This window comes from Lissotriton vulgaris, chromosome 1_1, assembly GCF_964263255.1.
Source record: "Lissotriton vulgaris chromosome 1_1, aLisVul1.2, whole genome shotgun sequence".
NCBI classification, from domain to species: Eukaryota; Metazoa; Chordata; class Amphibia; order Caudata; family Salamandridae; genus Lissotriton; species Lissotriton vulgaris.
This window is the reverse complement of record NC_141685.1, coordinates 1,119,115,264-1,119,131,772: the sequence shown is the minus strand read 5'-3', so window position 1 is coordinate 1,119,131,772 and position 16,509 is coordinate 1,119,115,264. Positions and strand designations below refer to the sequence as shown.

At 55.5% G+C, this 16,509-nt stretch overlaps 1 protein-coding gene across 4 annotated transcripts in view; it reads right to left on the bottom strand.

The window, feature by feature from the left end:
* Positions 1-16,509, bottom strand: part of KMT2D (lysine methyltransferase 2D) — a 1,692,256-nt gene that overhangs the window by 1,449,482 nt on the left and 226,265 nt on the right. For all 4 annotated transcript variants that reach the window (XM_086963706.1, XM_086963708.1, XM_086963710.1 and 1 more), the window contains exons 3-5: positions 7,825-7,936; positions 7,182-7,411; positions 6,985-7,091 (exon numbers count right to left, since the gene is read on the bottom strand). In XM_086963706.1, coding sequence (XP_086819832.1) covers positions 6,985-7,091; positions 7,182-7,411; positions 7,825-7,936 — 449 coding nt within the window. The remainder of the gene's footprint in view (positions 1-6,984; positions 7,092-7,181; positions 7,412-7,824; positions 7,937-16,509) is intronic.

The window sequence follows — 16,509 nt, the reverse complement described above, 5'->3', positions numbered from 1 at the left end:
TGGAAGAAAGAAACCTGTGGGTCCCTTAAAATATGCTGTAATGGCCGCCAGGTGCACCTTTATCGATCCGAACTGGAACCCAGATTTGGACAAATGCAATAAGTACGGAAGGATAATTTGCTCTAGCCCTAGGATGGGATTACGACCATTGTTGATTCATTACAAATAGAAACATTTCCATTTAAAAGCGAAATACTTCCTTATAGATGGCCCCCTAGATTATTTCTTAAATGTTCATACAGTATTTTGAAATACCTAGATGTCCATATTTGAAGAATTCAGGAGTCATGACGTCAAGCTGAGAGAGGGAAGGTTGGGGTGGAACGATTTCCCCTCGAATTTGGAGAGGAGATCCTGTCTGCATTGCAACCTCTTGCGTGGTGTCTCGGACATGTGAAGAAGGTCCTGATACCACCATAGGCTAGGCCACTCCAGTGCGATGAGAATCATCCTGGTCTCGGCTCCGTAAAACTTGTTGATGATCAGAGATATGAGTGGTATTGGAGGAAAAGCGTACAGTAATGTCTATGGCCAGCTGATCAAACGCACATTCCCTCTGGAGCCTGGTTGGGGATACCTGGATGCAAAAACGCTGCATTTTGCATTTGAAGCATCTGGAAACAGATCAATGCCTGGAATTTCCATCATTGGAAAATATCAGCAACTTCATCGTTTAACACCCAGTCTTGAGCTTCGACGAAGTTGCGACTGAGGGCATGGAGTGTGCATGGGAGATGGATTGCAGAGATAGTCAAACCTCTAGCCAGTAGCCACTTCGATATATCTTGAGCCTCTAGAGATAAGGGCGTTGACCAAATTCCTCCATTTGTTCATGTAATGCATGGTGGTGGTATTGTGCTATTGAACTAACTGGGTGCGTGACTGGATGGAAGAGAAAAATTACCCTCAGTCCCAACATGTTGATATGGTACCCCTTCTCTGCTTCTGACCACCACCCCTGAACTTGGAGAGAGCACATGTGGGCTCCCCAGCCCTGGAGCGACGCATCCGTGATGAGCATCTGGCTGGGAAGGTCCTGATGAAAAGGTAACACTTTCAACAAATGAGGACACTTTATCCACCATCGAAGGGAGTCCTTGGCTATTTGAGAGAGAGTCACTTTGTCCTCCCAGGAGTCAGATCTGAGACCACTGATCCTCCAATGCCTGATGGAGAGGTCCAAAGTGTAGCCTGGCATTGGGGACAATGAAGATGCAGGACGCCAGAGATTCCAGTAGAAAGGATACCTGTCTCGCCGTGGCATGAAAAATGCTGAGGAGAGTGTGACACTTGTTGGTGACTGAGGATAACCTCTCCTCCAAAGGATACACTCTTGCGTTATGCATAGTTACCAACAGAGGGGGGGAGAGGGGGGACACACAAACAGAAGGGGGGGACACTCACGGGGGGGAGACTCACGGGGGGGAGACTCACGGGGGGGGGACTCACGGGGGGGGGACTCACGGGGGGGGGACTCACGGGGGGGGGACTCACGGGGGGGGGGACTCACGGGGGGGGGGACTCACGGGGGGGGGGACTCACGGGGGGGGGACTCACGGGGGGGGACTCACGGGGGGGGGACTCACGGGGGGGGGACTCACGGGGGGGGGACTCACGGGGGGGGGGACTCACGGGGGGGGGACTCACGGGGGGGGGGACTCACGGGGGGGACTCACGGGGGGGGACTCACGGGGGGGGGCTCACGGGGGGGGACTCACGGGGGGGACTCACGGGGGGGACTCACGGGGGGGACTCACGGGGGGGGACTCACGGGGGGGGACTCACGGGGGGGGGACTCACGGGGGGGGGACTCACGGGGGGGGGACTCACGGGGGGGGGACTCACGGGGGGGGGACTCACGGGGGGGGGACTCACGGGGGGGGGACTCACGGGGGGGGGACTCACGGGGGGGGGGACTCACGGGGGGGGGGACTCACGGGGGGGGGGACTCACGGGGGGGGGACTCACGGGGGGGGGGACTCACGGGGGGGGGGGACTCACGGGGGGGGACTCACGGGGGGGGACTCACAGGGGGGGGGACTCACAGGGGGGGGGACTCACAGGGGGGGGGACTCACAGGGGGGGGGACTCAGGGGGGGGACTCACAGGGGGGGGACTCACAGGGGGGGGGGACTCACGGGGGGGGGACTCACGGGGGGGGGACTCACGGGGGGGGGACTCACGGGGGGGGGACTCACGGGGGGGGGACTCACGGGGGGGGGACTCACGGGGGGGGGACTCACGGGGGGGGGGGACTCGGGGGGGGGGGGACTCACGGGGGGGGACTCACGGGGGGGGACTCACGGGGGGGGACTCACGGGGGGGACTCACGGGGGGGACTCACGGGGGGGGACTCAGGGGGGGGGGCTCACAGGGGGGGGGCTCACAGGGGGGGGGGCTCACAGGGGGGGGGCTCACAGGGGGGGGGAACACAGGGGGGGAACACAGGGGGGGAAACACAGGGGGGGAAACACAGGGGGGGGGAACACAGGGGGGGAAACACAGGGGGGGGAAAACACAGGGGGGGGAACACAGGGGGGGAAAACACAGGGGGGGGAAACACAGGGGGGGGAAACACAGGGGGGGGGAACACAGGGGGGGGAAACACAGGGGGGGGAAACACAGGGGGGGGAAACACAGGGGGGGGAACACAGGGGGGGGAAACACAGGGGGGGGGGAAACACATCAGCTCTTAGGAAAAGTGGGTCCTGGTCTGGTGCTTTATATTTCTTTGAAATGTGCAATGATGCAGACCCTATGAACACTGGTGTAAAAGTCTGAAGGGCTGGTTCCAGCAGACGAGGGACCAGCGGAAGGATACGTCTAGAAGATGACTTGTGATGCAGCATCTCAAACATTACAGATGCAGATGTGGTTGGTGCAAGACTCAATATTCTGCTTCATGGCATCCCTACCTAGGACCTCATTGAAGGTGATATTGTCCACTTGTAAAACCCTGGGGTCACAGACAGCGTGGGTGAATAGTCTTGAACAGACTATCTAGACATACGTGTCTGTGGACATTTGCCAGTGTCTCAGATCTGAACGATTGAGTGTGACAATACCTACGATAAGATCGCCTGAGAGGTGTTTTAGAACAAGACCTTCTTGTAGAAGGAGACCATGCTCTCCTTGGAGATCTTCGAGGAGACCTCGTACCAATTGTTGCAGGAGGAGGAGTACCAACTGAGACTCTAGAAGAGGAGTAGGTTTGTGAAAAGTCCAAACCTGGACTGAGTCTTACTACTCTCCACTCTTTCGCACTTTGTAACCAGTGTGATGAAACATCGACTAGTGGCACCTGTTGCTCCCGAACCACAGAATAATCTGCACAATCCTGATCCCCTGGGGAGGATGATGTCCCTCAACATCGACCGCCTAGATCCGGATGCCGATCTCTGCAATTCTGATATAAACAAACAACGGTCCACGACCTATATATTTCTCCACACAAGCAATGAATCAAAACTTATTAAATTGAAAAGGCATATATTATTTAAACAGCCCAGCTCAATTAATGATGAAAACAAAAGGAAAGGCAACAGCAACAAACTCCAAATCTATATGCAATATTTTTAATCTATTGTCATATTCAAGTATAGTAAACGAATTCACAGTTTTTTCACATTGCCCCGTATTAGAGCGTGCAGTATAGCAAAGGGTGTCAAAAGAGCGTGAAGGTGATAAGGTGAAAAGAAATCACACAGAATTGTAAAAGATAATTTAAATAATTCCAAAAACACCAGCCAATGAAAGCCGGAACAGTGTGTCCTGGCCACTTCAATTAGTCCACATGTAATCCCTAATGTTATTCTGAGACATAGGATGTAAAAAATGTCTGCACTATATCACAGAGGGAGATATAGTTAGTGGTCCAGGTTTTTGGATAAGTGTCGACGTTTCGACTCGTCTTGCGGCCATGCGGTTGATTATGCCTGGGCCATGCGAGTCTTCTTCAGGACATATTGGACGGGGCAACATAGGGATTTCTTTGTTGACCCCTTCTCGGGGTGTAGTGGTCGTTATTCCCACTCCAATTGGGCTCAGTCCATATGAATCCAAAATTTCTTATTGTGCAGGTATTCTCTTCAATATTTTTGGGTTTCCTATCCTAGATGGATGTACATTTTCCACTTGATGTCTTGAAACCAGGAGGCTTGTATTTAGATTCCAATCACGAGTACTGGACAATTTCAATGTACGATTTTTGATTGGACAATTCCTCACGCTGTAAACACCTGAATTGGTATATTCTGTAGTATAGCTGTGTCCAGGAGCTAAAGGCTGATCAATCGCTGATATATTTAAAGAAAAGTCAGGCAGCGTTCAAGTAATGCGGAGTTCCACGGAGGGACAAGCGTCATGGGAATACCTGAGCCAAATGCTCATGACGTCCAATATGTCCTGAAGAAGACTCGCATGGCCCAGGCATAATCAACCGCATGGCCGCAAGACGAGTCGAAACGTCGACACTTATCCAAAAACCTGGACCACTAACTATATCTCCCTCTGTGATATAGTGCAGACATTTTTTACATCCTATGTCTCAGAATAACATTAGGGATTACATGTGGACTAATTGAAGTGGCCAGGACACACTGTTCCGGCTTTCATTGGCTGGTGTTTTTGGAATTATTTAAATGATCTTTTACAATTCTGTGTGATTTCTTTTCTTTTCACCTTATCACCTTCACGCTCTTTTGACACCCTTTGCTATACTGCACGCTCTAATACGGGGCAATGTGAAAAAACTGTGAATTCGTTTACTATACTTGAATATGACCATAGATTAAAAATATTGCATATAGATTTGGAGTTTGTTGCTGTTGCCTTTCCTTTTGTTTTCATCATTAATTGAGCTGGGCTGTTTAAATAAAATATGCCTTTTCAATTTAATAAGTTTTGATTCATTGCTTGTGTGGAGAAATATATAGGTCGTGGACCGTTGTTTGTTTATATCAGTAGTATACCCAGGTCCAGTACCTTTTGGGTTACCCCATTTCTTTAATGGTGATCTCTGCAATTCAGCCACTTGTACTTCTATTGTCATCAAGGGAGGTCTCAGCGTCAGTACGACTCTGGACGCAAAATGTGCATCTTCTGCTGGAGCAACAGAAGTCCTCTGTCTCTTTGCAGGTGGTGACATGTACAAGGACGGAGGTCTCTACCTTGACAATCTTGATGTTGGACACCTTTGTACGTCCGCAGAGTCGGACGTTGACCATCTGTGTCTGGATGATGGAGCGGTTCTAGACGCTGAAAGTCTATGTCCTGACGTCAGTGGAGTTGAACGTCCCCCATCGTTGAGAATCTACCAGAGTTATCATCATCAACTGGCGTGGTGGAGAAGTTCTCGATGCCGACCCAAACTTGTTTTTCGACGTTTACTAACCTATCGCCGACTGACGACGATCTGTAGACTTCAGTACCCAACACAGTAGTAGGCAGTCTTGACATAGTATTTTCCTTTGTTGACGTGGTTAGTGTTGATTGTCTAGATGGTGATTTCTCCCTCAACGTCGTCGCATACTGCAGAGGCCTTTCAGATATTGATAGGGATGCCGACTGGTATCTATCTCGACGTCTACCTCTCTCCATCAACCGAGAAGCAGAGAGGCATCTCCTCTTCCTTCCTGCCCCTGTGCTCAGATCTTTCGTGACAGGAGGGCTCTTTGAAAGGTTGTTGAGACCCTTCAAGGACACTTGGGAGATCTCATCATTCCTCTCTCTTGTAAGACATGCAGCGTGATTCTCTCAAGGACATTTGTTAAATAAAGCTGGCATTTTATTACTAAAAATGTGGCAAAATAGTCAGAAAAACAGGTTAGAAGTACAGCTTGTACTTAAAACCATCAAATGAATGTCAGAAAAACGACTTCGAGATGCCAATTCTTGACAGAAAAGTCAAAAACTAGTGAGCTGAATGCTCCAGGATCCTCACAGAAGGAGCCGGAATAAAGAAGTGAACCAATTGTCACCTGTAGGGCATGATGGGAGTATGGAGGTCTTAAAAGCATGGTGCCAGGTTATTCCCTGATGGCTTATCTATGCAGCCTATGGGCTAACAATGCCTTCTATTACTTTGTCCTTTCCTTTACAAATAAAAGCGGTTTTAAAAGTGAAAGCGTTTATGTTCTATGTTACAGAAATGCTAAATAAAGATATATATATATATATATATATTTTTTTTTTCGGCACGCAGGTTCCACCAACCGCCGCTCCACTACGTCCACGGGTGCCTCTTGCCGCACGGTGGCGTGCGTGATGTATTGCCAACGCCAAATCCCACGATCCTCGGGACTAGTTTTCAAAATAAAGAGCACTCATAGCCAATACAGCGTGGGTTCGCCAAGTTGTTTAATAACAGAAACTTCCAGCAATTGATTAGCCACGGTTACAAACACGTTTCGGCGTTGCTGTATATATATATATATATATATATATATATATATATATATATATTGTTTTTTACATTACTTTTTTTTAATTTAAGATGTTGCCATTTTAGCCAATTTGGTGGTTTAGGCTACATGTACATGTATGTTTATATACAGATATATGTATGTTTGAGGGTACTTTGTACTTTTAAGTTTAAGCACGTGTGTTTTGTATATGCTCTGGGTTTCCTGCGGGTGGGCGGGACTATTCAGTGCTTATGACTGAGGAGTATCCCCGGAAGAGAAATAAAAATTGGCTCATTGTCATGTTCCTGAACTAATTTTGAATCTCATGCTACTGGTTGCTGGGACTACTGTATTGTTTATTAAAACTCCAATAAAGATAGTAAAAAAAAAAATTAAAATGAATAACTTTCCCTATACATTCTAGACCACCAGATACTTTGCTTTTAGAAATAAATTAAAAACATTTGACACACACACTGATGACGTACACAATTCTTTAGCGCCAAGAAACCTGTGAGTATATGCAGAAGTTTACACTGCATTAACTTTCACCTGAACAAGTACTTTAATAAACACTGACCTGTGATATCCCTGAGAAGACTGCTTTGTCCACATTGACGAGCCCTACACCTTCATGCCAGACATCAGCAGACCATGAGGCACACCAGTGATGAACCCAACAGTGGCCTAAGAATGAAAACAAGGTAGAGAAGTTTTATAGAGGAAAGAAGAGAGTACATAGTCAAACATTTTGCTTCAGGTCTTTGGTCTCCTCACCTGTAGGTTCAAAGAGATCCTCTGGTGACATACTGGCCACAAAACCAATCCGGGAAAGGTCTCCACAAAACTGCTTTGCAACCGAATTTTTGGGACAGGAGGTGACCCCCTTCGGTACACGCTTGATCATATCCATCCATTCAGGCGAGGGCTCAAACCTCTGCAGCGCCCCCTGCCCATGAGGGCTCCCATTCCCAGTGTTACAAAGAGAGCAACGCCTTTGCGGGTCACTGTAGACAAAGAAACCATAGGACCATGAAGTCGGTATGGAGAGTATAAATAGGGAAAATAGTGCCAAACTGTATTTGGCAAAGCCTGCATAGTCTGGCTAAGCCGGTTCAGTCCTCTCTCCACTGTAACCTGTCCACATCCTAAATACTGCCGCTTTATCTACTACACACATTCAGATTCTGTAAAGCACAATCACTAGAAGCCATTAGGAAACCTTTATATTTCTAACTTACCTATGTACATTCATATTATGCAAACTCTCCTTTCTCCAACAATGCACTCATGTACCTACAACATTGCACTTTTGCTTATCATTATTCTTTTAGAAGTCTTACCAAGAATTCTCTTAGTCTGTCTACACTGCCAACCAGAATATTACTCTTCACATCCCACTCAACTACGGATATACTACCTTGAACATGAAGCAGGGGCTTTCTCTTCCGGGGGAGCAGGAAGTCCTTCTGCCAGTTTAGCAGGTTCTCCTTCGCCCGCGGTGCTCTCCCCGGCAGCCACATTGCCATCCGCTGAAAAGGGAAAAAACAAAGACAATCAGTAACAATCCTGTTCTCAAAAGATACGTTTATAAAGCATGGTAACAATCAGACGAAAATACTAGAGCGGAAAAATAAGGAGGTGAAATGGTTTAGTGAAGGTAAAGGACATGACAGAGGTAGAAGGCACGTTCAGGACAAACAATGCTGGCTTTTGAGTAGACCGTCCTTCTTCCAAAAAGCTGTTGGCATACACAAGTCAAATAGGTTTTTTGTTGCTTCTATAGACATTTGGCAGCACATACTCACAAATCCCTTTTTACCATACATACACAGAACTTAATGCATTTTCAAATCTATTGAATTAAAAATCTTAAAGCAGACAAGGTCAGTAAAACAAGAGAATACGTGCAAGCATGTTAAGAAGCAAAGAGTATACTCTTACGGAATTTGTAGTTCTTTCTAGGTTTAGCTCGGGTATAATTATACTACTATGAAGTGCTTCCATGAAGTCCACCATATTTTGAGATATTCATATTTAAATACTAACGCACAGTATTATCAAGGCCACTGTATGTTAAGACACAAGTTTTCCCATATGCTCAAAAAGGCTATTTTTTAATGTAATGAAGAATGCATAATTAACTTCCTTTCTTACTGGTTTTAATCTGCTTTACAAACTGTTTAGTACTCTACAATGACCAACAAAATGCAGCGCCTTAGAACTTTCAAGATGGCAAACAGGAAAAGCATAATATAGACTGGTGCCCTTACTTGCAAGTTATATGGAGGATGGTAAAGGTCCCAATTCTACAAGCTCAACTCAACAATCCAAGTGACACACCGACAGCAAAAATAAACTATCCAACATATGACCAACACCAGATTATAAACAAGCATTTGCAATGCAATAGGTCTCCCATTTACGCGAGTTTAAGCTATTGGCATTGTAAATTAATATGCGTTTTGGGTTTTAAAATCCACAACATACATAAAAGGCACTGTCATTTACAATGCCAATAGCTCAAACTCGCGTACATGCGAGACCTATTGTACAGCAAATGGTAGGCAAAGGCGGCACGGACAACGGCATGGGGGAGCAAAGAGGGCAGGGAGGAGCAAAGAGGGCAGGGGGGAGCATAGAGGGCAGGGGGGAGCATAGAGGGCAGGGGGGAGCAAAGAGGGCAGGGGGGAGCAAAGAGGGCAGGGGGGAGCAAAGAGGGCAGGGGGGAGCAAAGAGGGCAGGGGGGAGCAAAGAGGGCAGGGGGGAGCAAAGAGGGCAGGGGGGAGCAAAGAGGGCAGGGGGGAGCAAAGAGGGCAGGGGGGAGCAAAGAGGGCAGGGGGGAGCAAAGAGGGCAGGGGGGAGCAAAGAGGGCAGGGGGGAGCAAAGAGGGCAGGGGGGAGCAAAGAGGGCAGGGGGGAGCAAAGAGGGCAGGGGGGAGCAAAGAGGGCAGGGGGGAGCAAAGAGGGCAGGGGGGAGCAAAGAGGGCAGGGGGGAGCAAAGAGGGCAGGGGGGAGCAAAGAGGGCAGGGGGGAGCAAAGAGGGCAGGGGGGAGCAAAGAGGGCAGGGGGGAGCAAAGAGGGCAGGGGGGAGCAAAGAGGGCAGGGGGGAGCAAAGAGGGCAGTGGTGCGGTGTGTATATCAATTGGAAACAGTCATTTACTTCAATGTAACATATGCAGTTACTAACAGCGCCACTGTTGAGACTGAGCTTATGCTCTTTCACTTTGTTATTTTTAAACAAAGAAGGGGGCTCCAGTAGTTATGATTTACAGCTCAGTTACTTATTTTAGGGCTATGGTAACCTTATATCCATGCCCTATGACAATACTTCTAACGTTAACAAAAGAAAAGTAATTTATACATTAAAGACTGCAGCTAGGCGTACTTAATACATTACCCTGAATTGTATTAATCTTTTTGTATGGCAATTGCATGGGTAAAAAAAAATGCACTTCCCCATTGTCAGAGTCAGATCACCAAACATTCTTTTCTCATTGCCAGTAGTAATTCTAAACAACTCTGGGGACAACTCAGGGGACCACATAACTGCATTGTCCTCCTCTGATTAAAGAGATGCATCTTCCAAACAGAAGACGCTTATTTGTCCATAGAGCAATTAATGTGGTCGTGGTGGACAACTCATTGACATTTCAGTTTCTATAGGTCTGAAAAGTACATGGGACAATCTTCAGTTTCAAGTATTGAGTTGTACAATACGGTTGACCCTATATATCCTAAAACCATTAAAAAACAACAGATAAGAAAGAATGCTACAATACACAGGGATAGAGTGGAAGGAAGCAAGTCCAGTGAATCAAAGATGGGAATCAAGCACAGCCACAAAGCAATATACCAATAGAGACAATAGTCACCATATGTGCAAAACCCTAAAACATCACCTGATTAATAACTATGAAGAATCTACCTACAATCGATAATGCCAAAGACCAAATCTTAACAATTGAGCTGAATTTCGAAATCACTTAGCAGAGTCACAAGAAGGAACAGTTTCTTATTTGGAACTCCAGTTCTCTCATAGGGGAATCGCCACTGAAGTCATTATCACTGAACCGTCCTGCCCACATGCAGGAATCAAGGAGCACTTTTTCACAATATATCTTTTTAAGTGTGGCTGAAGGCCTCCAAAGTAACTTGATAGAAAAATATTATGCAGCCTATAGGAGCAAGCTACAATGGCACAAGTCTTCATCTTGTACTTAAACAAGCATTTGCAATGCAATAGGTCTCGCATTAATTGAGTTTGAGCTATTGGCACTGCTAAATATTGCAACACCAATCTATAAATTGAACCAAAAAAAGTATTTATTTTTGTAGCAATGGTGGCATGCTGCGCTTCAGATGAATATGTTTAAAAGTAAAGTGCGCCATACTGCGATTGCTACACTAGTTAATTGTGGATGCGTTAACAATTGATGTGTGCCCTGCCGGCTGGTGGGCTGTGTGTGTGTGTGTGTGTGTGTGTGTGTGTGTGTGTGTGTGTGTGTGTGTGTGCCTGCTGAAAGCGTGCACTGACGACTGATGGTGTCTGTCTGGTGACAGCGCGCACTGACAGTGAGGGGTCGTGCGCGGGGGGTTCGGGTGTGTGTGGGGTTGGGTGTGTGTGTGGTTGGGTGTGTGGGGTCGTGTTTGTGTGTGTGTGTGTGCGTGTGTGTGGGGTTTGGTGGGTGTGTGGGGTCGGGTGTGTGTGTGGGGGGGGTCGGGTGTGTGTGTGGGGGGGGTCGGGTGTGTGTGTGGGGGGGGGTCGGGTGTGTGTGTGGGGGGTAGGGTGTGTGTGTGTGGGGGGGTGGTGTGTGTGTGTGGGGTCGGGTGTGTGTGTGTGTGGGGTCGGGTGTGTGTGTGTGTGGGGTCAGGTGTGTGTGTGTGTGTGTGTGGGGCCGGGTGTGTGTGTGTGTGTGTGTGGGGCCGGGTGTGTGTAGGGGGGGGGGGTCGTGTGTGTGTGTGTGTGGGGGGGGTCGGGTGTGTGTGTGTGGGGGGGGTTGGGTGTGTGTGTGTGTGGGGGGGGTTGGGTGTGTGTGTGTGTGGGGGGGGTCGGGTGTGTGTGTGTGGGGGGGGTCGGGTGTGTGTGTGTGGGGGGGGTCGGGTGTGTGTGTGGGGGGGGTCGGGTGTGTGTGTGGGGGGGGTCGGGTGTGTGTGGGGGGGGTCGGGTGTGTGTGTGGGGGGTCGGGTGTGTGTGTGGGGGGGTCGGGTGTGTGTGTGGGGGGGTCGGGTGTGTGTGTGGGGGGGGTCGGGTGTGTGTGGGGGGGGTCGGGTGTGTGTGGGGGGTTCGGGTGTGTGTGGGGGGGTCGGGTGTGGGGGGGGGGGGGTCGGGTGTGTGTGTGTGGGGGGGTCGGGTGTGTGTGTGGGGGGGTCGGGTGTGTGTGTGTGGGGGGGTCGGGTGTGTGTGGGGGGGTCGGGTGTGTGTGGGGGGTCGGGTGTGTGGGGGGGGTCGGGTGTGTGGGGGGGTCGGGTGTGTGGGGGGGGTCGGGTGTGTGGGGGGGTCGGGCGTGTGGGGGGGTCGGGTGTGTGGGGGGGTCGGGTGTGTGGGGGGGTCGGGTGTGTGGGGGGGTCGGGTGTGTGGGGGGGTCGGGTGTGTGTGGGGGGTCGGGTGTGTGTGGGGGGTCGGGTGTGTGTGGGGGGTCGGGTGTGTGTGGGGGGTCGGGTGTGTGTGGGGGGTCGGGTGTGTGTGGGGGGTCGGGTGTGTGTGGGGGTCGGGTGTGTGTGGGGGGTCGGGTGTGTGTGGGGGGTCGGGTGTGTGTGGGGGGTCGGGTGTGTGTGGGGGGGTCGGGTGTGTGTGGGGGGGTCGGGTGTGTGTGGGGGGTCGGGTGTGTGTGGGGGGTCGGGTGTGTGTGGGGGGTCGGGTGTGTGTGGGGGGTCGGGTGTGTGTGGGGGGTCGGGTGTGTGTGGGGGGTCGGGTGTGTGTGGGGGGTCGGGTGTGTGTGGGGGGTCGGGTGTGTGTGGGGGGTCGGGTGTGTGTGTGGGGGGGGGTCGGGTGTGTGTGTGGGGGGTCGGGTGTGTGTGTGTGGTGGGTCGGGTGTGTGGGGGGTCGGGTGTGTGTGGGGGGTCGGGTGTGTGTGTGGGGGGTCGGGTGTGTGTGTGGGGGGTCGGTGTGTGTGTGGGGGGTCGGGTGTGTGGGGGGGGTCGGGTGTGTGTGTTTTGGGGGGGTCGGGTGTGTGTGTGGGGGTCGGGTGTGTGTGTGGGGGGGTCGGGTGTGTGTGTGGGGGGGTCGGGTGTGTGTGTGTGGGGGGGGTCGGGTGTGTGTGGGGGGGGGGGTGTGTGTGGGGGGGTCGGGTGTGTGTGGGGGGGTCGGGTGTGTGTGGGGGGGTCGGGTGTGTGTGGGGGGGTCGGGTGTGTGTGGGGGGGTCGGGTGTGTGTGGGGGGTCGGGTGTGTGTGGGGGGGTCGGGTGTGTGTGGGGGGGGTCGGGTGTGTGTGGGGGGGTCGGGTGTGTGTGTGGGGGTCGGTGTGTGTGTGGGGGGTCGGTGTGTGTGTGGGGGGTCGGGTGGTGTGGGGGGGGTCGGGTGTGTGTGTTTTGGGGGGTCGGGTGTGTGTGTGGGGGTCGGGTGTGTGTGTGGGGGGGTCGGGTGTGTGTGTGGGGGGGTCGGTGTGTGTGTGTGGGGGGGGTCGGGTGTGTGTGGGGGGGGGGGGGGGTGGTGTGTGGGGGGGGTCGGGTGTGTGTGGGGGGGTCGATGTGTGTGGGGGGGTCGGGTGTGTGTGGGGGGGTTCGGGTGTGTGTGGGGGTCGGGTGTGTGGGGGGGGGGGTCGGGTGTGTGGGGGGGGGGGGGGGTGTGTGGGGGGGGGGGGGGGTCGGGTGTGTGGGGGGGGGGGGGTCGGGTGTGTGTGTGTGTGGGGGGGGTCAGGTGTGTGTGGGGGGTCGGGTGTGTGTGTGTGGGGGGTCGGGTGTGTGTGTGTGGGGGGGTCGGGTGTGTGTGTGTGGGGGGGTCGGGTGTGTGGTGGGGGGTCGGGTGTGTGTGGGGGGTCGGGTGTGTGGGGGGGGTCGGGTGTGTGGGGGGGGTCGGGTGTGTGGGGGGGGTCGGGTGTGTGGGGGGGGTCGGGTGTGTTGGGGGGGGTCGGGTGTGTGGGGGGTCGGGTGTGTGGGGGGTCGGGTGTGTGGGGGGGTCGGGTGTGTGGGGGGGTCGGGTGTGTGTGGGGGGTCGGGTGTGTGTGGGGGGTCGGGTGTGTGTGGGGGGTCGGGTGTGTGTGGGGGGTCGGGTGTGTGTGGGGGGTCGGGTGTGTGTGGGGGGTCGGGTTGTGTGTGGGGGTCGGGTGTGTGGGGGGTCGGGTGTGTGTGGGGGGGTCGGGTGTGTGTGGGGGGTCGGGTGGTGTGTGTGGGGGGTCGGGTGTGTGTGGGGGGTCGGGGTGTGGGGGGTGTGTGGGGGTCGGGTGTGTGTGGGGGGTCGGGTGTGTGTGGGGGGTCGGGTGTGTGTGGGGGTCGGGTGTGTGTGGGGGGTCGGGTGTGTGTGGGGGGTCGGGTGTGTGTGGGGGGTCGGGTGTGTGTGGGGGGTCGGGTGTGTGTGGGGGGTCGGGTGTGTGTGGGGGGTCGGGTGTGTGTGGGGGGTCGGGTGTGTGTGGGGGGTCGGGTGTGTGTGGGGGGTCGGGTGTGTGTGGGGGGTCGGGTGTGTGTGGGGGGTCGGGTGTGTGTGTGGGGGGGGTCGGGTGTGTGTGTGGGGGGTCGGGTGTGTGGTGGGTCGGGTGTGTGGGGGGTCGGGTGTGTGTGGGGGGTCGGGTGTGTGTGTGGGGGGTCGGTGTGTGTGTGGGGGGTCGGTGTGTGTGTGGGGGGTCGGGTGTATGGGGGGGGTCGGGTGTGTGTGTTTTGGGGGGGTCGGGTGTGTGTGTGGGGGTCGGGTGTGTGTGTGGGGGGGTCGGGTGTGTGTGTGGGGGGGTCGGGTGTGTGTGTGTGGGGGGGGTCGGGTGTGTGTGTGGGGGGGGGGGGGTGTGTGTGGGGGGGTCGGGTGTGTGTGGGGGGGTCGGGTGTGTGTGGGGGGGTCGGGTGTGTGTGGGGGGGTCGGGTGTGTGTGGGGGGGTCGGGTGTGTGTGGGGGGTCGGGTGTGTGGGGGGGTCGGGTGTGTGGGGGGGGTCGGGTGTGTGTGGGGGGGTCGGGTGTGTGTGTGGGGGGTCGGGTGTGTGTGGGGGGGTCGGGTGTGTGTGGGGGGGTCGGGTGTGTGTGGGGGGGTCGGGTGTGTGTGTGGGGGGGTCGGGTGTGTGTGTGGGGGGGTCGGGTGTGTGTGTGGGGGGGTCGGGTGTGTGGGGGGGGTCGGGTGGTGTGTGGGGGGGGTCGGGTGCGTGTGTGGGGGGGGGTCGGGTGCGTGTGGGGGGGGGTCGGGTGTGCGTGTGGGGGGGGGTCGGGTGTGCGTGTGTGGGGGGGTCGGGTGTGTGTGGGGGGTCGGGTGTGTGTGTGGGGGGGGTCGGGTGTGTGTGTGGGGGGGGTCGGGTGTGTGTGTGGGGGGTCGGGTGTGTGTGGGGGTCGGGTGTGTGTGGGGGTCGGGTGTGTGTGGGGGGTCGGGTGTGTGTGTGGGGGGTCGGGTGTGTGTGTGGGGGGTCGGGTGTGTGTGTGGGGGGTCGGGTGTGTGTGTGGGGGGTCGGGTGTGTGTGTGGGGGGTCGGGTGTGTGTGTGGGGGGTCGGGTGTGTGTGTGGGGGGTCGGGTGTGTGTGTGGGGGGTCGGGTGTGTGTGGGGGGTCGGGTGTGTGTGGGGGTCGGGTGTGTGTGGGGGGTCGGGTGTGTGTGGGGGGTCGGGTGTGTGTGGGGGGTCGGGTGTGTGTGGGGGGTCGGGTGTGTGTGGGGGGTCGGGTGTGTGTGTGGGGGGTCGGGTGTGTGTGTGGGGGGTCGGGTGTGTGTGTGGGGGGTCGGGTGTGTGTGTGGGGGGTCGGGTGTGTGTGTGGGGGGTCGGGTGTGTGTGGGGGGTCGGGTGTGTGTGTGGGGGGTCGGGTGTGTGTGTGGGGGGTCGGGTGTGTGTGTGGGGGGTTCGGGTGTGTGTGTGGGGGGGGTCGGGTGTGTGTGGGGGGGTCGGGTGTGTGTGGGGGGGGGTCGGGTGTGTGTGGGGGGGTCGGGTGTGTGTGGGGGGGTCGGGTGTGTGGGGGGGTCGTGTGTGTGGGGGGGGTCGGGTGTGTGTGTGGGGGGGTCGGGTGTGTGTGTGGGGGGGTCGGGTGTGTGTGTGGGGGGGTCGGGTGTGTGTGTGGGGGGGTTGGGTGTGTGTGTGGGGGGGTCGGGTGTGTGTGTGGGGGGGTCGGGTGTGTGTGTGGGGGGGTCGGGTGTGTGTGTGGGGGGGTCGGGTGTGTGTGTGTGGGGGGTCGGGTGTGTGTGGGGGGGTCGGGTGTGTGGGGGGTAGGGTGTGTGTGGGGGTAGGGTGTGTGTGGGGGTAGGGTGTGTGGGGGTCGGGTGTGTGTGTGGGGGGTCGGGTGTGTGTGTGGGGGGTCGGGTGTGTGTGTGGGGGGTCGGGTGTGTGTGTGTGGGGGGTCGGGTGTGTGTGGGGGGGTCGGGTGTGTGTGTGGGGGGGTCGGGTGTGTGTGGGGGGGGTCGGGTGTGTGTGGGGGGGGGGTCGGGTGTGTGTGGGGGGTCGGGTGTGTGTGGGGGGGTCGGGTGTGTGTGTGTGGGGGGGTCGGGTGTGTGTGTGGGGGGGTCGGGTGTGTGTGTGGGGGGGTCGGGTGTGTGTGTGGGGGGTCGGGTGTGTGTGTGGGGGGGTCGGGTGTGTGTGTGGGGGGGTCGGGTGTGTGTGTGGGGGGGTCGGGTGTGTGTGTGGGGGGGTCGGGTGTGTGTGTGGGGGGGTCGGGTGTGTGTGTGGGGGGGGTCGGGTGTGTGTGTGGGGGGGGTCGGGTGTGTGTGTGGGGGGGGTCGGGTGTGCGTGTGGGGGGGTCGGGTGTGTGTGTGTGGGGGGGGTCGGGTGTGTGTGTGTGTGGGGGGGTCGGGTGTGTGTGTGTGTGGGGTCGGGTGTGTGTGTGGGGGGTCGGGTGTGTGTGGGGGGGTCGGGTGTGTGTGGGGGGGGTCGGGTGTGTGTGTGGGGGGGGTCGGGTGTGTGTGTGGGGGGTCGGGTGTGTGTGTGGGGGGTCGGGTGTGTGTGTGGGGGGTCGGGTGTGTGTGTGGGGGGTCGGGTGTGTGTGTGGGGGGTCGGGT